The sequence below is a fragment of the Eschrichtius robustus genome, chromosome 15 (assembly GCF_028021215.1).
Source record: "Eschrichtius robustus isolate mEscRob2 chromosome 15, mEscRob2.pri, whole genome shotgun sequence".
NCBI classification, from domain to species: domain Eukaryota; kingdom Metazoa; phylum Chordata; class Mammalia; order Artiodactyla; family Eschrichtiidae; genus Eschrichtius; species Eschrichtius robustus.
In genome coordinates this window covers 87,702,219-87,724,465 of record NC_090838.1, presented here as the reverse complement: position 1 = coordinate 87,724,465, position 22,247 = coordinate 87,702,219, and the positions used below count along the sequence as shown (strand labels likewise).

Below are 22,247 nucleotides of genomic sequence, written 5' to 3'. Positions count from 1 at the left end.
ATACTTTTCCAAAAAGCCTCCTCTAAAACAACTTTTTATAATTCAGTAGTTTTGTAATTTCCAGTGTTAAACCAAAAAAGATAAAGCTTATCTTCCTCAAGTATTAAGTGTTTTGGCAGTCTTTTATAACATAGATTGTATGAGATATATCGTTGATTCCTTCTAACAGTTGAGCATTTTAAGTTGCCACTGTAGTTAAAATTGGTCGGGAGTATTGGCTCTCCACTTGTATATATAATTTAGAAGTTCACAGGTTTGATAAACGTTTTTTTCTGACTGATTAAAGTACTCTTGACTTGGGTTCTCATTATCAGCTTAATAATAAAATAATAACAATAATACATAATAACACTGCTTTTTATTACATAGCTTTATCATGTAATGTCATAGTGTCTGAGGTATTATTTCCTCCCAACCCCCCCCCCCCCCGTTTTTCTTTAAATAGAATAGGAAACAGGCTCAGAGAGTGACTTTCTTTAGATTATACAGGCCAGTAGCTAGAGAGGCAAATCTGGAACCTGGGTTTTATGATTCCAAGTGGAAAAATCTTTCCCTATAGCATTCTGCATCTGTTATTTATTCACTACTTACAGTTTGGATGTTGCAGAAGAAGTAGAAATAGTTTCTGTGCTCAGTTTTTTCTACTGAATTGAACATAGACAATTGAAAACAATAAAAACTTAAGAATCTGCTTATTGGTTAGTACTCAGCGATATATAGCAGTGCAACACAGTAGAATATGGAAGTGCAAATCCCATAAGTTGTCTGAAAATTTCATGTTTTCAATGAATGTTTTAATCATTTATTTAATTTTCAGTTCAGAATTAAAAGTTAAATAAAATATAAAGATAAAAATATAAAAACATGAATGTTGGTATAATTGTTTTTTTCTCTCCCAGACAGATATTGATTATGTAAATGGTGTTGTAGCCAACCTGGAGAAAGAGTAAGTTCTTCTTAATTATGGAAATGAAAATATTCTAGTTACTATTATCTCTTGGCTTTTTGCTAAAAGAAAACACCTTCTTTTACAGTTCATTTTTTCTGTGGAGTTCAGTGTTCACTGGACCACCTACCATTGGTCTTTTATATTATCATAAAGTATGTGTGTATATATCAAGTTGTCTGATAGGATACATTGGTGTATTTCATTTTGGAAAAGACTTGAATGTCATATATATGTAACACTATCAAACAACAATCTTTAATCTTGAAGACAGTGAATAGAGAGTCATATGAGATCACTTAAATCTTTCACACTCTGTTTAGCAAGAAAAAAAATTTCTGCTGTCAGGGCAGCTAGTCAGGTAGCAGTTTCAAACCTCAGTGCTAAACTATGTCTAAAAATCTGCAAAGGTTTATTAACAGTTTATTGTGAGTAGGGCACATAGCAGGTAACAGATGGACAGCTTAGTAAGTTGCAGATACCATTAGTTTTTATAATATTGCCTTTGTAGTTTTAAGAGCAGTATCATGAAATTAGTCCTGTTACGGGTTTCTTCATTGAAATGTATCCCTTGTTGCCCCCAAAAGACATATCTTTTACTTTAAAAAGAAAGACAAAAGAGAAGCAAAGGTCCTTGTTTAAGATACTGTGGCTCTACCTTTGTCTATCAGTATGCTAAAACCAGAGATTTTTTTTTAATGTATTTTTATGTTATACATATAAGTTGATCGTTAAGATATAAAATCCCACAGAACTTAAATAACTCAGCCAACCTTTCTCATGATAGATTTTCTAAAGAAATCAGTTCTGGCTTGGTGGAAATAATATCACCTCCTGAAAGCTATTATCCTGACTTGACAAACTTAAAGGAGACATTTGGAGATTCTAAAGAAAGAATAAGGTAAGCCTGTGCACCCTTGAGTATAATAGGCAATAAATGTCATCCTTGTTTATCGAAGCTTAACTCATTTTAGGGTTGAGCTAATTAGTTAAGAGCTAATGACTTTTTGATTATTTTATTGGAAATTCTGTGGAGTTTCTGATGAGAGGTTGAATTTGGTAAACCTAATGAATTTTATAACCATGCTGCTCTGTGTTGTTATAACTTTTCTTAAGAGTATATTCAGTATAACTCAAAAGTTAGTCCAGATAGAAATCTCATGTCTGTATGTAACATAAATGAGAACAGATCCAATAAAAGTGATAAAAACAATAATACTCTTGTGCAGAATTGAATTGCAATAAAATCATTAGTCAATTGAATTTATTTATCTCTGAATCTCTAAAATTGAAAGAGTTAGAAACTTTCCTTGTGTTGTTATTAAAGACAAAGTAAGCTAAGAGATATTGGCATTATTTTGGGATTGCCTATAACCAGAAAAAAGGACAAAAACACTGTGTTGGGAAGAGATTTATTGTATTTCTTGAGTTGTTAATTTGTCACAAAAACAGATATGTCCCTATAATTGGTTAATTATCTCTCAATAAATATAATGTTATTTTAAAAATTTAAGATTGAATTTGTTTGAAAAAAAACTCTGGATAGACTCATTAAATTCATATCAGCTTGTAAGGTATTTTCTGGAGAAGTTTACTTAGTGGTTCAAAGCTTTTATTTTATTGTGTGCTTTTTTTTTTAAACTGGCTTTTAGAAAAACCACTTCTCTTATTCACATTGGTCAGTGTGTTTCTGTAGACTGCCAAGAATTCACCAAAAGGACCTAATATTGTAAATTTCAATATGATGTTTTGGGTTTTTAAAGCATTTTTACCTGTATGTGAAGCACTGGTTCCTAGAGACATTAAGATATTACTGGAAAAGGGGGCTGTGGTCAAGAAAATTTGGAAAATATTGGATTAAAAATTTTTTTCAACAAATGTATTTACTGCTGAATGTTTCAATGCCTCTAATACACTAATACGTCTCTAGAAGAGGAATATGTGTCCTTCCCAAACTTACTTGACATTAGACTCCTTTTTTCCTCAGGACACCTTGAGGATTAGTGTTTTTGAGCATATATTTCGATAAAGCCTTCATTAGAGAAGAGTGAATTCTCATTCACTCTCTCCTAAGTGGATATATCCTGTATGTGTGATATCCATCCATCTATTTATCTATCTACCTATCTATCTGATACATAACTATACATTGTGTATATAATATCGTATATACAATATGTGATGTATATATTGCATATATGTATATATTATAAAATATTTTATATATTATAAAATATTATACATCTAACCTTATTTTGCTAACTTTGGGTCTGATTCCTAACTTATTTTTATTTATTTTTTGGCTGCGTTGGGTCTTCGTCGCTGCGCACAGACTTTCTCTAGTTGTGGCGAGCGGGGGCTACTCTTCGTTGCGGTGGGCGATCTTCTCATTGCACTGGCTTCTCTTGTTGCGGAGCACGGGCTCTAGGCGTGTGGGCCTCAGTAGTTATGGCACGCAGGCTCAGTAGTTGTGGCTCTCGGGCTCTAGAGTGCGGGCTCAGTAGTTGTGGCACATGGGCTTAGTTGCTCAGCGGCATATGGGATCTTCCCGGGCCAGGGATAAAACCCGTGTCCCCTGCATTGGCAGGTGGATGCTTAACCACTGTGCCACCAGGGAAGTCCCTAACTTTTTTTGAAAATCTTTATTTCAGATGGAGAACAAAGCAAAACCTCGATTATTGTTTTCTAATGATGTATGCTCAGGAAAAGGGCACATATTACATCCAGGTAAGTGTGTGTGTGTTTTTTTCCCCACACTTTTAAAGAAAAAGTAATATGAAGGGTATATTTTCATTAAAACGAAGTTTTGAAAGCATAAACCCTCTAAAATATATAAGATCATAACAGTATGCCAGAGCAGAAGGGTTGATCACATCACTGAGAACATGGGCTCAGCAGCTCCACTCGCTGGTTTAGCTCATAATTATTTTGGTGGTCTTATGGTAAATAGTTGTTTTGTGCGCTTCAGTACATTTTCATTTGTACTGAAGATAATAAAGCTGACATTTAGTTCTAATGGTGCAACTTTTAGCAGCATGGCTAAAACAGTAAGTCCATCATGATACGGGTTTTAAGTTAGCCAGGTAGGCAACACCTTAAATAATTCTAGGAAGCTCTTATTTCTTTCAAACCTCATTCTCCGTTTAATACTTAAGCTTAAATTTCACCACTGGAATTTCACTTCTTTAACCAAACGTCTTTATCCCTTGTTCAAAATGCAAATACCCCTGAGAGGTATATGGCACACGAAGCCTGTCAATTGTTTTTTTTTCCAGTATAAAAAGTTTATTAGATCCTCTCCTGGGTGGATGTTTGGATGAGAGTGGCAAGAAGCAGCCCTGGTCCCTGAACAGGAAGGACATGATTAAGCAGCTGTTGGCAGGGGCTGGGGAGGGAAAGAAAGAAGAAAAGAGGCTGGCATCACATGGGAAGGTGGACTTCTTGAGGGCAGACTTTGTCTCCTTTGACATTGTACCTCGGGCCAGCTGCATTCAAGTGTGCGTGAACCCTTCCTTGGTTCACAGGATGGAAAATGGAAATGATGATAGAGTGCGACATTGTCCATAACAGGATCCAACAGGTGTGCATATAAAAAAAACACAATATCCTAGATACAGGTAGTACATTTCCTCTAAATACATTAGAGAAGTCTGATTTTAGTTTTAAGATAATAATTTCACAGCATTTTATTTTAATGTATACCAAATATTATGGTAGTTGAACCTTGCTCTTTGTTCTAGGGCCAATATATAAATATTTACATTATGATCAAGAACTTTATAGAGAGAATTTAAAAGTGTAGCTATATCACTTTTAAAATTTGTTTCCAATTTTCTTCCAAGGGAAGAATTAATGGAACCTTAAAGCTTTTGGGGGGAGTGTAGGAAAAGTTAATATTTAAAAATTGAGGAAAGGATGGGGGTTAAGAAAGAGGATGGTAAGGAAAACTTCCCCTAAACAGGGTCAATATATGATATATTATAACAATAACAGCTGCTATGAACTAACATTTATTGCATACTTACCACGTGTCAGGCATTGTTCTTTAAAATTTATGTTTTTCACATATTAACTCATTTAATACAACCCTTTTTATAACAGGAGTGTACTGTACATACTGTCTTAAAGCCTGTTTTGCTGTCATTTAACATACTGTAGACACCTTTATATGCCAGTAATTATAGATTGGTATAATTTTTAATTGCTTCTTGAAGTACCATTATTCAGCTATCACGATGATCTTATTGCTGGTCATTAAGATTGCTACCAGCTTTTCAGCTCTTTCACATATGGATCCACTGGACATTCTTAAAATTACCCTATTTGCCCAAAAATTATGCCTCAGAAAAGAGGGAGTTGCTTTACCTTCGGGTCTTTACATAATGTATAGAATTCCCTCAGTGAGTTCATTATGATGTACAAAGTATTGTAATTCAGACTTCATAATTATCCCAGGGATATGACTTCAAGATTGCATATGTTGGGGGTGTATCCAACCCAAGACTTTTTTTAAAAAATTTTATTGATTTATTTATTTATTTATTGCGGCTGTGTTGGGTCTTTGTTGCTTGCTGCGCGTGGGCTTTCTCTAGTTGCGGCGAGCAGGGGCTACTCTTCGTTGCAGTGCACGGGCTTCTCACTGCAGTGGCTTCTCTTGTTGCAGAGCACAGGCTCTAGGTGTGTGGGCTTCAGTAGTTGTGGCTCGCGGGCTCTAGAGCACAGGCTCAGTAGTTGTGGCGTGTGGGCTTAGTTGCTCCGTGGCATGTGGAATCTTCCCGGACCAGGGCTCGAACCCGTGTCTCCTGCATTGGCAGGCGGATTCTTAACCACTGTGCCACCAGGGAAATCCCCTACCCAAGACTTTTAAAGAGTACTTTTAAAAAGGCAATAGAGGGAATTCCCTGGCGGTCCAGTGGTTAGGACTTCATGCTTTCACTGCCGAGGGCGCAGGTTCAATCCCTGGTTGGGGAACTAAGATCCCTCAAGCCAAGCAGCGCGGCCAAAAAAAAAAAAAAAAAAGCCAGTAGAAACAGCGGTTACTCTGTGGTCATCACAGATGTACATCTAAAGGGAAAAGAAAATGTCAGCTGCGCTAGTGTTTTGCTTGTGGCTTGTAATGAAGTTTCCCATTACAGCAGCACACCCGGCTCCATAAAGTGCTATATCACAAATGACTTGGACTTGAAGACAGTCTTCTAGAAAACTGTTTGATGATGCAGACACTTCATAGGTGGTACTGCATAGTTCTTCCTTTATAACATAGTGATGCACTCTGTTGTCAGGTTGTCCCACTTTTAGTGATGCTGAGATTTAATCAGTGGGTGTAGGGTTGTCAATCTCATCTCTCCTTTATTAAACAGCTCCCCAGCAGCCATTCCTCCTATGGTTTCAGTTTCCATTGATTATTTTCCCCCAGATCGCTTATGTCATTAGAGGTTGCCAACTGGTAATTTTCTAATTCTAAGAATTGTAATGTTCTTATAAGTAGAGTTCTTCTATAAAGGACTCTCCCTTCTTAACCATTTGGTTATCTTGAAAAATAGTTCACAAAGGAAGGGAAGAATAAATGCTTGATTCTTTCTCTTTGTTAATTTTTATAGTTGATACCATAGCAATCTCCAGTGGTGACCATTTTTAGAGTATTGTTATGAACTCATGGATTTTTAAAAAGAGATATGGTTTGCCTCAATCTTTGCAAGCATTATTCATATTGATGCTTGTATTGGCCCATCATAAGCCAGTGGAAATCTCTTCAAATTGGCTCTTGTATTCTTTTCATGTAAGTCCAGTAATCTTTGATCACTTTCTTGCTGACTGGCACATCCTGAACATTTCCTATCCCAGATCTAGAACCAGCCATTTCTCTAAGGAGCCCTGTTCTTTTTAGAGGTATATGATATTCAGGACCACAGTCTCTGTGCTTGAGATGCTCATTGCTATTGTGTCTTTGCTTCTAGGTGTTTTAATAAGGAAAAGAACATTTTGTTTCTCAGAAGGAAAAAAATTGCGTTTATATTGATAGTCCCAATTCAAGTGTAAGATTATAGTATTTTTATTTAACTTTTTTGAATTTTACATATATTTCTTTTCTCTTACATTGAAAGTCTTGGTTTTCGTAAAAATTATCTAAATAACATAATTCTTTTATTCTATAGTATACCTAGAATGGTTTCAAAATAACAATACCAATATCACTACTAACAGTTAGACTACTAAATGCAATTAAAATTTTTTTGTCCTTTTTTCCTCCCTAAGAGTATATCCTGATATGGATATATAGTCAAAATTCTGTGTTTGAAAGTCACTCGACAAAATTCTTCATACTGTGTGACCACACTGACAACCTGATATGAGACTAGGTTCATTTGTTTCCATTTGTATTCAGTTTTTAGGATTTTTTTTCCTTTTTAGTTGTAAAAAACATAACATTCCCAAATCAAAAGTTATATAAAACAAGATATATTTACAGAAGTCTCCTTTTTATCCCTGTCCCCTTCCCGTGTTGTCTCCCTCTCCCATGGGTAACCACCATTAGTTTTTGTTTTCTCCTTGTACATTTAAAAAATTGGAGCAAAAATGTAAATATAATATTCCACCTCTTTCAGGTACTACAGTTGCATAGTGCAAAGGCAACATTTTACATCTTGTATTTTAACTTCTCTCTATAAACTAGCGAATACTAATGGGATATATGTTAGATTTTTCAAAAAGTGGCTCTTGCCATGATAAAACATTGATGTCAGAGAAGAACATATATTCACTAAAAGACCTGTACGTGCAAGTTCATAGCAGCTTCATTCATAATAGCAAACCCTGGAAACAACCCATATATCCTTCAGCAGGTGACTGGTTAAACAAACTGTGGTGCATCCGTACCGTGGAGTACCAAATAATGAAAAGACATGAATTATGATACACGACATCTTGGATCTCAGGGGAATTATGCTCAGTTTAAAAAGCCAGTCTTTATATAGCATTCTTTTTTTTTTTTTTTTTAATTTAATTAATTAATTTAATTTTTGGCTGCGTTGGGTCTTCATTGCTGCGCGCGGGCTTTCTCTAGTTGCGGTGAGCGGGGGCTACTCTTTGTTGCGGTGTGCGGGCTTCTCATTGCGGTGGCTTCTCTCGTTGCGGAGCATGGGCTCTAGGCACGCGGGCTTCAGTAGTTGTGGCTCGTGGGCTCTAGAGCGCGAGGGCTCAGTAGTTGTGGCGCACGAGCTTAGTTGCTCCGTGGCATGTGGGATGTTCCCGGACGAGGGCTCGGACCTGTGTCCCCTGCATTGGCAGGCAGATTCCTAACCACTGCACCACCAGGGAGGTCCCTATATAGCATTCTTGAAATGACAAAATTATGGAGATGGAGAACACTCTTGGTTACCAGCGGCTAGGAAGGGGGGAGAGGAGGAAGGTGGCTGAGGATGTCAAGGGTAGCATGAGAGTCCCTGTGACGGAACTGATCTGTGTCCTAGCTCTACTGGTGCTCCTGCACATGTACACGTGTTAAGATTGCATGGTGCTAAACACACAGACACACAACTACACACAACAGTGCATGTAAAACTGGTGAAATTTGAATAACGTGGTTGAATTGTATCCGAGTCAATTTCCTGGTAGTGATATTGTGCTGTAATTATATTGGAGGATATATATTGCGGGTATTTTGGGTCTCTGTATTATTTTTTATAGCTGCATATGAATCTACAGTTATCTTTAAAAGTTTTTTAAAAAGTGAAGTTGTTTGATGAGGTGTGAGAGTGGAACAAAGCAATTTTTCTAATTTAATATAAAAAATGTAAATTTTTGGTGGTAACCAAATTTAGTGGACTAACTTTTAAGTAGGCATTTAATTATTTCACCTACACTTCTGTATATTTAAATCAGTCCCAAGCTTGTTTTTTTTTTTTTTTTTTAAATTGGGGTATAGTTGTTTTACAATGTTGTGTTAGTTTCTGCTATACAACGAAGTGAATCAACTATATGTGTACATATATTCCCTCCCTCTTGGACTTCCCTCCCACACTCTCCCATCCCACCCATCTAGGTCACCACAGAGCACCGAACTGAGCTCCCTGTGCTATATAGCAGGTTCCCACTAGCTATCTGTTTTACACATGGTGTATATGTCAATCCCAATCTCCCAATTCATCCCACCCCCGCTCCCCCCCCTCGTGTCCACACGTGTGTTCCCTACGTCTGCGTCTCTATTCCAAGCTTGTTTTTTAATCTACTTATTGGAAAAACTTGGAAGTACCTTGTATTGGGGGTCATCTTTCCTTTGGGCGTCCGCAGCCAATGTTTGCATGTGAGTGTGGGCATCTTTTCTTTGGGAAAGCATGGTTAGGTGCCAGCGGGGCTTTGTGCTTTGTCTGGTTTTCCCTCTGGCTTCCCTACAAGCTCTGAGGGTGTAAAACTTGTCTTTTCTGTTCACTGGTGGGTTCCCAGGGTTTAGTACTGTGTCTGGAACATAATCAAAGCTCAGTAAATATTGGGTGAGTCAAAATCGTACCTTTCCAAATATTGCTACTGTTTCTTCACAGATAGGAAGAAAGCTTATAGGACTTAAACACATGAAAAAAATCTAAATACTAAAATAAGTGAAAATTACTTGCAGATAACTAGAAATGATAATGTGTCATTAAGAAAAGGAAGCGTTTTCTTAGGATATTAAAATCATCAATGGAAAAGAATATTAAAAAATAATGTATATATGTAAAAAAAAATCATCTTATGACTTTAAAATTTTATGAAAGGAGATTTGGGGAGGAAGTCTTTGCAGATACTCATGATCCCTGGTCTCTGTCAACTCCCTGTTGAACTGGTAAACATTCCAGTAACACATGTGGTGATGGCAGAGCACATGGGGTTAACTGGCACTCTTGAGTTGCTACAGCTTCTTAAGTATTTTGAAGATATCTTTTAAAATATAAAAAGAGAGCTTTTAGGAACCCATCCCACAGAAATGAATAGCACTGATATGAAGTGTAAGCACTGTTTGCATTGACAAAGAATGAGAAACAACCGGGGTGTCTGCCTGTGAGCAGGTGAGTGATTTGTCCATCGATCCCAGAGAATAGTATAAATCTGCTAGAGAGAATGCTTTAAATATATACTTTTTAACCTGGAAAGATATTCATGATATATTAAGAGAAAAAAGCCAGTTTCATAATGTGATCCCTTTTTAATAAAAATGTAAAGGTGGTGGGAACCTTGAGGTAGGTATGGGTCTACCTGTGCTGTATGCCCATATTGAAGGTGTCCAGTGGGTGCACACCCAACCTTGAACATTGGTCACTTCTACTAGCAGGGTGGAGGGCAGAGAAGGAGAGCTGCTAGCTGTTTTCTTTTTTTGACTTGTTACATGTATTATGTAAAAAGCAAAATAAATAAATAAATAAATAAAAGGTCTATAAAATTCTTTTCCTTTGAAAAGAAAACAGGATAGTGTGAAATCATGTTGGGAGCCATAAAAGGACCAAAAGGAGTAATTCATGGAGTGGTTTTGTTATTTCCCATGGTAAGGGAGTGGTTTTGTTGACTTGCTATGTGCGTCTGCCATTTTATTTTCCTTGCTTTCTTTTAATAAAATGTATTTTTATTTTAGTTATTTTTTATAATTTTTCCTTTTTATTTTATCATTATTATTATTATTATATATTTTTGGGCAGCACCATGTGGCATGTGGGATCTTAGTTCCCCAACCAGGGATGGAACCCGTGCCCCCTGCATTGGGAGCATGGAGTCTTAACCACTGGACTTCCAGGAAAGTCCTGAAATTTATTTTTATATTTTCATCATTTTTGACCATTGTTTCCTTGACTGTCATTATAAAAGTGTGCTTGAGTTTTTCCATAGTAAAGAATGTCCTCTTTAAATCTTCCTTCTCTTTCTGATTTATTAATATGATTGTTCAACTTTCTTTAGCTTGAAGATGATATTATTGTCAAACAGAATTACTTTAACACCATAAAAAATTTTGCACTTCAACTTTCTTCTGAGGAATGGATGATACTTGAGTTCTCCCAGCTGGGCTTCATTGGTAAGAAAAGTTTTAGATTTATTTACTTTTCAGAAATAACTGTGACTTAGAATCTTAGACTATTTTTTTTTTTTTTTACCTTAAAGTTGTCTTTTTTCCTCTGGAAATGGATTGCTTTTGAGAAAATTTAATTTCGGTAAACTTCTGTGTATAAAATGTTGAAAGTCAACCCAAAACGGTATTTGGAGCGTTCTAAGATGGTAATATTTACTCTGGAGTTGTGCAAGGCAGCCCTGCTGGCTTTTCATGTCCACAAAGAGCCAACCACTGTCCTGGGGAGCATGTCTCGTTCCTTCTTCTCGGACACTTCGAGTTCCTGTTTTAAAGCCCAGAGCTTTTGCAAGATTGGGATTCTTTTAAGAAGAGTCCTGCACTAGTGGTTTTCTAATAGGAATTCCTGGTATTTGACATAGTACATGAAGTTCTTGTTCAGTCATTAATTTGTATTCATGTGTTGCTTTCATGGACTAGTAAGGGTACTTATTTTTAACATTTTTTTTCATTAAAATTCCTAAAGTATCCAACTAGAGAGAATATGTTTAAAGTTGAAGGTTGAAGGAAATTTATAGGTCTTAAAAAACACCCCCGAGAGTAACATTTCACTTCCTCTAATGCTTGAAATCTGTAAGTATTAGAGGCTGGGGCTTTGATCTTGTTGATCATTTATCTCAAAACTTAATTTAAGACTCAAAAAACATCTTTATTTGTGAAGGTTTCAGTGAAGACAAAATCAGGAGTCCTTGTCTTTTGCTTTTATTGATTTAGTTAATTTTTTTTTTTTTTTTTTTTTTACTTAAACCTCTTAAGTTCCTTTTTTATGGGAAGAATTTTAATAAGACATGAAGGAAAAATCTCCAGCTTGCTTCTTGAATCCTTTGAGCTAGTAGTTGTATGATAGATTTTGTAATGGAGAAAGTTAGGAGTTCAGTACCTACTTCTGTTTATACTCAGGTGACAACTAAACTTAGCTAAAGCAAGTTTGTTTTTGATAAGACAGGTGGGGAAATTATTGATAATGATTTATAGTTGAAAGCACAAGCTTTAGTGTATTTGTTGTACGGATTTCACTCATTTAAGCCATTTTGATGCTTGGCTTCTTTATTACAGTTACTGATTGGGAATATCTTTTCAGGTAAAATGTTTCAAGCGCCAGACCTCACTCTAATTGTGGAATTCATATTTATGTTCTATAAGGAGAAACCCATTGATTGGCTCTTGGACCATATTCTGTGGGTGAAAGTCTGCAACCCTGAAAAAGATGCAGTAAGTTAATTTCTTATGCGAGTGGAAGAGGCTTCTTTTATGTTTTTAGTGAAAGTGATGACTCTTAGGGAACCAGATGTTGTAAACGAACAGTTAAATAGGTAGCTGAAAGAAAACAGTGTTTCCACTTACCAGTGTAAGTGCTTGCCTTCTTTCTAGAACTACAAGAAGTTCCTGTTCTGTAGGGACTTTTAAGTCAGTGAAGCGCACCTTTCTTTAAATTGCTGATGAATGTTTATTGTGTCTTGAGGCTCTGGTGTTTCCTTGCTGTTGGCCATATCTGTCCTGTGTTGGGGGGGGTGTGGCGGGGGGGGGTAGTTGTTTTGGTTTTCTTCACATCCTCTGTCAGCTTTCTTTTTTTCAAATACTTTGGGGACAATATCGGACCCCAGCACACCTGGATATAAGGAATAGAATGGAAGTCATATTTTATACCAAAACAGTGACAAGTCAAAAGTGTACCTTTTTTGTATTGTGTTACTTGTAAGAAGCCAATGTTCATGCTGATGTGCTGACCTTTGGGATGTTGGTGACAGGTAAGTAAGTAAACAGTGATTTTTGCTTGGACTGTTCAAATATTAAGTTATCTCCATTGAAATCTTACTGTAAAAAGTAAATTAATATGTTTTTCTTGTCTAATTTGAATTGTATCTCTGGAAAATTTTTTTAAATTATTGGCTGTAAGCATAAATAAAATATGAATGTACACATTCTTAAAAATGAATGTACTTTGACATGTAATAACAAGGAAGTCTTTATTATAAGCGTATGTCATTATAGTGTTGACTTATTTTCACAAATAAACATTTAATTTGATTTCATGACCTTATATTCCCTAGAACAGTTTGATCATCCTATCTGCCAGTTAGTTTTTAGGGCACCCTCTTCAGGTGTCCGTAAGCTATTGCTTTCTCTCTCTCTCTTTTAAAAATAACCACTTTCTTAGAGCAAATCACGGTGTGTAGCGAAATAGCAGAGTACCAGCTTTCCAACAATGACTGAACATATAAATCGATTCGATCAACTCATTTTTATGATGTAAGCCCTTACCTGTATTTTCTTTGTGATTTACAGGAATTTTTATTGTAGGACACAGAACAATTCACGTCATCTTTACATTTGTACAACACACTTGCCTTTAATTGGTCCTGTGCAGTTTTATCTAATATGGTGGTTAGGTTCTTAAGTGAGCTTGTGAGGTGAAAATCTCTGAAAGTAAAAACTAAAACCATGAAGACACATTCTTTCACCCTTCTTTCTATGGCCCGTAATTTTTCAGCTGCTTCCACTAGGATGTCATGGAAGCTGTCACCACATACTTGCTGGCTCCAGAATCACATCCCTTTGACAGTGGTCTAGGAGACCCTTCCATTCACACTTATTTCACTGAGCATAATACCCTCAAGGTTCATCCATGTTGTTGCAGATGGAAAGATTTCATCTTCTGTATGTTTGAGTAGTATTCCTGTGTGTGTGTGTGTGTGTGTGTGTGTGTGTACACAGCACATCTTTATCCATTCATCTGTTGATGGGCACTTAGGTTGTTTCCATATCGTGGCTATTGTAAATAATGTTGTGATGAACATAGGGGTACATGTATCTTTTCTGATTAGTGTTTTCGTGTTCTTTGGATAAATACCCAGAAGTGGGATTGCTGGGTCATATATGGTACTTCCTAGTTTTTTGAGGAATCTCCACACTGTTTTCCACAGTGGCTGCACCAGTTTACATTCCCACCAATAGTACCAAGCAAAAACAAACACGTAGTTACAAGAACAGAGTAGTGGTTACCAGAGGGGATGGGGCAGGGGCTGAGTGCGGGGGTGAAATGGGTAAAGGGGGTCCACTGTATGGTGATGGATGGAAACTGACTTGGTGGTGAGAACACTGTAGTGTATACAGAAGTAGAAGTATAATGTTGTGTATTTGGAACTTATATAATGTTATAAACCAATGTTACTTTAAAAAAAAAAAAAAAGCATTCACACATTCTTCCAAAGGTGCATGGACCTGCTTTGACTCTTCGGGCCCGAATGTGTCACTCCTTGCCTGTGTGTTGAGTGACGGGCTCGGTCTCAGGCACTGCTGCTTCTCCTCCTCTCTCCCCTCCACCATCCCACCTCCCCTCTCCTCCCTCCTCCCCTGTCCTCTCCCTCCCTTACCTTCCCTCTCCTTCCACTTGAGTGTTTTATTTGTGTAAATAAAATATACAATTTCACCTCTACTCTCCTGTTAGCGATAACGCTAATGAAGTAAACCTCTTGAGAAAAATTAGGCATTTTCACACCCAGGAAATAATTGGAGGTCTTTCAAAGTGGAAATGTCTTATACATTTGTCTTTTTCAGTATGTTCTTGGCCCAAAGCTTATAAAAGTCATTGAAAATGGAAAGGGTTTATAAAAGCATGACAAGGTAGCCGTGGCTCTCCTGAAGCACTGAGCTAATGAATGCGCGAGAGCCCTGCCGGGGCTGTAGGTCCCCTAAAAAAACACGACTTGGAATTATGAGATGAAGTTGGATTTTCTTTTCAATATTTACCCTTCTAAAGGGCTTCTCATCTTTCAGAGGAGGACAAGATTTCCCTTTATAATGTAACACTAACATTCCCGTTTAATATTTAGAAACATTGTGATCGACAGAAAGCAAATCTGCGGATCCGCTTCAGACCTTCCCTTTTCCAACATGTGGGTCTGCATTCTTCACTAACAGGAAAAATTCAGAAACTCACGGTTGGTGATTTAATTTTTTCTCATGCACAGACAATTTGTTATCTACTGTATAATCCTTGTTCTTCTTAAGTATAAATGAGCCATATGTTGTTAATATGTCTTTCCTCCTAGGATAAAGATTACATGAAACCATTGCTTCTTAAAATCCATGTAAACCCCCCTGCAGAGGTATCTACTTCTCTGAAGGTCTACCAAGGACATACACTGGAGAAAACTTACATGGGGGAGGATTTCTTCTGGGCTATAACTCCAGTAGCTGGAGACTACATCCTGTTTAAATTTGACAAGCCAGTCAATGTGGAAAGGTAGGTCATTATTGAAATATAATTTGGTCTTACAATTCAGACCTCTTATTCATAATGTGGTTTATGACGGAATTTTTGGTGTATATAACACATGTGAGCAGTCAATGAGTCCTAAATGTTGGATTATAAAGTACATTTTGTGTAACTCAGTAACAGTATGGGTATGATGCTTACAGATATAATACCAGCATTTAGTATGTTTAATAAATTCTATTGGTATTTCTGAATGTATATTTAGTATAGATTTTTAATACTTTTATGTAGAACTCTCCCTCAGAATCCCAAATTAGTTTTCACATCCTTATCCTAGAATATCCCTTAAGATTTGACTGTGAGCTAGTGGATGGCCCAGCAATTTGGTTGAAATGATAAATTTGACAGACTATGACTATTCCTATTCAGTGCTTTTGCAAGTGCTGGAAGTGCAAGTGCTTTTAGTGCACCATGGAGGAATTTAAAACCCTTTTATGTGTTTCAGCATTTCTGTTCACTTTACAAAATTTGGGACTTTTTCTCCCCATTTTTTACTCAACAGTCACAATTCTTTCAATCTTTCCTCAGTTTTGGGTATGTTCCCCACACTGTCTGTGGCATACTTCCATGTAATCCCCAGAATGTGATGTTATGTGTTCTTCTTTGAAGGCCATTTGGTTTTTAGAATCTGCCAAAAATAATTTGGAATAATTCTGTTTAAGGTGGTCAAAAACAATGCATAGCTACATGAAATGCTATTAATTTTCTTTTGTTACTCTAAACTGATTCTAAAGAGGAATTTAAGTGTAAAAATGTTATAAGCAATGGGAAGATCACTGGCAAGACATATTAGAATACTTTTGAGTAATATTTTGCACCTATACGAGTATATAATATTGGTTTTGTTGTTATTTAATGCTCATTTTTATACTGTGTAGTGGAGCTCTGCCCTGTGAGGTATTGTTCACCACACTTGAGTCCTCATAGAATTAGAAATAGCACTCTTCTTTCACCTCAACAAGAATAGCCTCAAACCACATTTATGGGTTTATTTTTAGAAAATAAAAATAATTCCATCAAAGAATCTGCTAAAGAGCTCATATAGTAGAGATCAAACTTAGTAACAACAAATACACTTACAATAAACCTCTGTAAAATGATATTTGTAATGCCCCTACTGAGGGCACTTTTCTAGCGAAACACAATTCTTCTAAAATGACAGTATATATGAATTTTCCTGGAGTCCATGCATAGACCCACCCTTCCTAGGACAGAGAAAAGGGATCATTTGATTTTCACCATAACTTATTTGCTGAGAGGGGAAAAAGCAGAAGTTGTATTTATTAATACAGAAGTGAAGTGTTAGGAAAAATATTCTCTGTGTAACATATATATGTATTCATTATACAAAAATTTTAAGGTGTGAAGAATGAGGAAAAAAAATCATAACCCCAAGGATACCATTATGACCATATTGACACTTTTTTTTTCTTGGTAACTGTGTGCACTTTCTACTTTGAGATCGTGGTCTACATGTAATTTTATATCATATATTATCCAATATACTCTGTCATAAGTGATTCACAAGCATTTTAATGGCTGCATCAACAGCAACAAAACACTGCCATCTTTTTTTTTTTTTTGTCAAGTACATTATTGTTATGCAGCAAACATGCCCCTCTGATAGAGGAGTTATTGCATCCCCCTTAGGTTTTAATTTCCCTGCAACTCTTCAGAACATATGATGTGCAGCCACTACAAACTTCAGCGTCGTCGACCTTATTCTGAGGTAAGGCCCCCCTTCTGAACCTTTGTCAAGGATAGTCTGACTATATTTTTATTTTTATGCTTGTCTTTTCAGTTATTTGTTCCATAGTGGCAACCAGGAACATCCAGGGGATATTCTGCTCAACACAACTGTAGAAGTTTTGCCTTTGAAGGTATGACTATTTTTTCCCCTAAATTTTCCTTGGGAACTAATATTAATAGACCTGATTTGAGGCTATTCCTGTTTATGAAAGAAATTCTCATGATGGCAGGACCTTAGTGGTGAGTAATACCAACTTCTTTTGGCAATATGGAACACCTGGTATATTGTCCCGTTTGCCTTCGTAGAAAGAGCCTTTATTTTGTTTCCTGTTGGAAAGTAACTTGGACATTTGTACTGGGAAAATAAATGAATCATTATTTTACTTTAATGTTTACTTGCTGTTTGTATTTTGAGTCCCGAAATACCATGCAGTTTTAATGCCTGTTGAATAATGTAGAAAATTAATTTATTGGTCTCTAAGGAATGCTTAATTTCTTTCAAGTTAACACACAGTTCTTTACTTCTGTATATTTTTAATAGAAAACAGCATTCTATTAAATTGATTTAAACTGGAAATTAATTAAAATTAAAAATTTCTAGCCAACAGTATATTATATACAGATTCAGATGGAGCACTTATACTGATTGATAAGCCTTTTAAGGTTCAAGACTGACATGGCATTTTCTCTTTTCAGAGATAGCTGTGCCACAGATGCCACTTTTATATTTATTAAGATATATTAATAACCTAGATTTGTTTTAAATAGAAGTAGTTATTTATAAGATGTGTTTGTTCTATTTTAGAGTGAAGGTTTGGAAATCAGCAAAGAAACCAAAGACAAACGATTAGAAGATGGTTATTTCAGAATAGGTAATACCTACTTTAAACTAGTAAAATGTCCTTTACTTTTTTGGACTTAGTCCTGAAGTAATTTTAAGTTCTTTTCAGATATTAAGCAGCTTCAGGATTATAAATACCAGTGTACTCTTTTACTTGTTCTCTGTGTTCTAGTACATACTTTTATTATTATCTTGACCCAACTAGGGTTTCAGATCAAAGGTTCATCTCCTGGTTCCTCTTTCTCTCTTCATCTGCTACTTCACTGTTGTCACTGGTAGATAATCCGCCTTCAGCTGCCTTCTGCAGTCTCGTACTGGATGATCTTAGCTGGCTACTCTCATGGTCCCAGCAATATCCATATGCCAGAGTCTGAGCCTTTAGCCCTGCCTCCCTCCTGAGCTTTAGATCTGTACTGAGATGCCAGCTGACAAACTACGTGGAGGCCACGTAGCCATCTACCCGGAGCATCTGTAATATGGACATTTCATCATTGGTCACCGTGGTTTGTGCTGTCACGATTCATCTAGCTGCCTGAGTCTAACCTTGGGAGACACTCTGAAACCCCGCACCCACCTTCACTGTCCATTAGCATAAAATGTCTGTTTGTGTCTGAATGTGCATTCACCCTACTGCAGCGATACTCTGCCACTGTTTCCGAGCCAGTCCACCGAGCCGCTGGTAGCTCCCTTGCCAAAACCTAAATGCCGTATTAACCTGGCTGAAAACCTTAATGACCTTCCGTGATCAGATTCCTTAGCTCCCACCCACTTTCGTATCTTGTTACTTTCCTCTTAGGCTTCATCTCTCCAGTCCTAAAATGTGTTCCTCTAATGCCCCGTGCTCCCAGCCGTGTCTCTGTCCGCTTTCCCCGCCTGAAACGATGGATTGATATTTCTCCTCCTGATGAACGCTTTCTCATCTTTTATTAACAAGTTTAGCTGCCTTCTCCTTGGCTCTTCTTACCACAGTGCATGCACCTGTTCTGTGTAATCACGTTTCGTAGCTCAGTTCTGTGCGCTCACCATGGAAGGGGGAGGGGGCTTTGTTGCTCAAGCATCTCCTGTGATTAACGTAGGACCTGTCCTTTGATGGACATCAACTCAGTGGATGATTATATATTTTCTTTTACTTAAATTAATGCTTTGCCTATTGGTAGGCAGAAGAGATGATTGGGCAATTAATATTGTAGGTATACAGGACAGAGGCATTCCTATAACTCTCTCAAGCAGTTTTATGTTTGGTGAATGTCATTCAGTGTTTGCTACAAAGCTTGTACAGTCACCCTGACTAATTTCTGTATAGCTTAGTGGATAGATGAGTTTAATTATTTTCATATTTGGGTTATATTTTAGCCTACCCTAGAAATGTTCATAAGATTAGCTGCGTATACGAGACATTTATTAACCCTATTACCTATGAGTTATTAAATTTCTGAGAATGTTGTGTTCTAGGTTATGAAAGTAGCATAGGAAATAGAGACATTTATATGATTGTCTCTGCAGTAATTTGAAGATAATGACCATCTAAAACATCAACTCATACATATTTAGAACTGGAAGAGAACTGATGGGTGATCAGACCTAGGACCTTGTGTAACAAAAGTGTGCATCAGAAACAAAAGCAGCTGATTTTTTTTTCAAGTTCATATAAAAAATTCTGCTCCCTTAAGAAGTATGCTTTAGCTGAATGGCGTGTGAGGGGCTCTGCAGACCTTTCTCTAGTGAGACAGCCATAACTGGTGAAAGGTATTTTATTAGAAAAGTACAGCAAATAGAGAAACATTAACTCATAAAGTCTGAATCTCAGTAACAGCATTAAGAGTCTGTGGCATTGGAGCCCTGACCTGCTCATTACCCACGCTGGCCAAGCTCAGTGACTCGGAAGCTCTACTCTGCATGTCCAGCCAAAGACACGGACTCCCTCTCCCACCAGCCCCCACTCCAGGGCTGTGGTATCTCACCAAGAAGGGCAGACCACCAGCATCTGTCACCTCCCCAGCTCCCTGTTGCAGAAGCTCTGTTCCAGACATGAGCAGCTTAGAAATCTGAGGCTCCTTTCCTCCACCTAACTTCCATTCATCGGGCGAACCTTTGCTGCAGGCACGGCAGGGTGAGAATCCTTGGCCCTGATCACCTCCCCCAGCCCACTGGTCCCCACACACTGGGAGAGGTCAGCCAGGACACGAAGGGCTACTGCTACAACCCAGTGCTCTGCTTGTAAAGCAGGGGTGTCACTTTAGCAGGGAGGTGGGCTGCTGTCCCTGCCAGGGGTGCTGAGCAGTGGTGCAGAGATTTTCTCCAGGGGAGAGGCAGGCCATCAGAGAGCTCTGTAGCGCACCCTAAGGGGACTGCCTTACTTGAAACAGAACTTGGGGAAGTTCAAGCCCAAGGGCGCTGTGGAATATGATGGAGATTTTGGTGGTAAACAGTTAGGAGGAGACTGGTAGCTACATTCAAGCTAAACTGTAGCCCATCCAGAAGTTTGACAGAGAGAACCAGAGAAAGAGGTAGCTAAGAAGAGCACTCTTGGGTGGGACAAGCCACAAAGACTGGCGCTACAAAGGGGCCTGGATTCAATAGGATCAGACCATGCAGCAACTTATGCCCAAAGGCATTGTCGGAAACAGTAGACAACGAGCTGGCAATTAGTAGAGACCTGATGGGTGAAGGTGGGGTTGGCTGGATGGGTGTGGCATGGTAACTAAGGACAGTCCTGTGAAAGAAATACCAGATTGATTAGTAGGTTAAAATTATGAGACAGCAGAAGAAGAGCCTTTCACAGAGAAACACTGGAAGAAGGAATGGACCACCGTCTGGGTAGCAGAAGGGCGTCCACGGAGGGCATGACCTTGGAAGTCCCTCCCATTGCCAGGGTTTGGGGATTCCAGTCACTCATTAGTCATTTCCTCCTTCATTTTCCCCTTCTTTTTTATCTTTTAATGCTTACCTACCAGACCATTGGGTTAAGGACAAAAGTTAAATTTGTTGTTTGGAAAATTAATACATGTACATGGTACCAAATACAAATTTAAGAGGGTAAACTTGTCTCCTTCCCTCTTCTTTCCCCTCCTACCTGGTGCTTCCCAGAGGCAATTGCTATAATGATTTGTATTCTTCTAGAAGTATCTATTCATAAATAAAAATATTTGAGTATATTCTTCAAAAACACACAATCACACATAAATGGTAACATACTCTACAACCTTGTTCTACATCTTGTTTTTTCACTGAACAAAATACATATGTGCATGTGGAAGATGAACATTTTTTTAAAATTGTAAATATTTCAGATGCACAAAAAGATACAACTAATAATGTAATGAATATCAGTGTATGCAGCTTAAGATTTGCCCGTTCAGTTGCTCTTTCCTAATTATCTTCTTTCCCCACCCACCCAAGGGTAACTACTATCCTAAATTTTGTGGTTACCATTTCCATGTATGCTTTTACTACATATGTGTGATATATCCCTGAATAAAGCAGTCTTATTTTGCTTGTTTTGAAATTTGATATGAATGATGACATTCTGTAGTCTACAGTTTGCTTTTTTCTCTCACCATTGTGATATTCAACCATGTGGATGTGTGTATCTATGGCTCATTCATTTTCATTGCTGTATAGATCTCCATGGATGAATATATATTGCTGTCTGTTCTGTTTGGTCATAAAGTTTGTTTCCATCTTTTTGCTGGCCTGAACACTTAGGCACATGTATGAGAGTTTCTCTACAATGTATTCTTAGGAATGGAAGTAAGTCACAACTGCATTATCTACAACTTTACTTCGTTCTTTCTATTCTTTCTTCAATCTTTTAATGGGCTGCCTAATATTCCCTTGTATTAGCATATTGTAATTAAATTAGCCAGTCTCCTCATCATGGGCACTTAGATTGTTCACAATTTTTGCTGCAGTCTATATATGCTTTTTGCACATGTGAGAGTATATCTGCAGCATAAAATTGCTGGGTGAGAGTGTTTTAATGAGGCCAGTTATATAATTTGCTAATTATTTTTCTAATTAAATGAGCTCATCAGGTGACAGATTCAGATACATTATAAGTTAAAATGTTTCAAGCTCCACAGCATTTTTCAGCCCTGAATTCCCTTCCTAACTCAATATTAAATAATACTTTTGTAGCATACATTCCCTACCCCAGTCCAGCGCCAAATAAGGACATACTTTTATGAAATAAGTATTAATTTTTTTTAAATAAAAACATTACTTTTGCAGTTCATAAGTTGAATATTTCCTGTACAAATGAAAATGAACTTTCTCCAATTTTCTCCAATTTTTCAATTTGAATGTATCTTATCTTACTATGAGCCTAGTCAATATATTTTAAGAC

The 22,247-nt window shown here is 37.3% G+C and overlaps 1 protein-coding gene across 2 annotated transcripts in view; it reads left to right on the top strand.

Moving 5' to 3' along the window:
- Positions 1-22,247, top strand: part of MGAT4A (alpha-1,3-mannosyl-glycoprotein 4-beta-N-acetylglucosaminyltransferase A) — a 110,920-nt gene that overhangs the window by 85,227 nt on the left and 3,446 nt on the right. For both annotated transcript variants that reach the window (XM_068564323.1, XM_068564322.1), the window contains exons 6-14: positions 900-946; positions 1,734-1,847; positions 3,598-3,673; positions 10,868-10,982; positions 12,115-12,245; positions 14,867-14,974; positions 15,086-15,279; positions 17,114-17,192; positions 17,867-17,933. In XM_068564323.1, the coding sequence (XP_068420424.1) occupies positions 900-946; positions 1,734-1,847; positions 3,598-3,673; positions 10,868-10,982; positions 12,115-12,245; positions 14,867-14,974; positions 15,086-15,279; positions 17,114-17,192; positions 17,867-17,933 (931 nt within the window). The remainder of the gene's footprint in view (positions 1-899; positions 947-1,733; positions 1,848-3,597; positions 3,674-10,867; positions 10,983-12,114; positions 12,246-14,866; positions 14,975-15,085; positions 15,280-17,113; positions 17,193-17,866; positions 17,934-22,247) is intronic.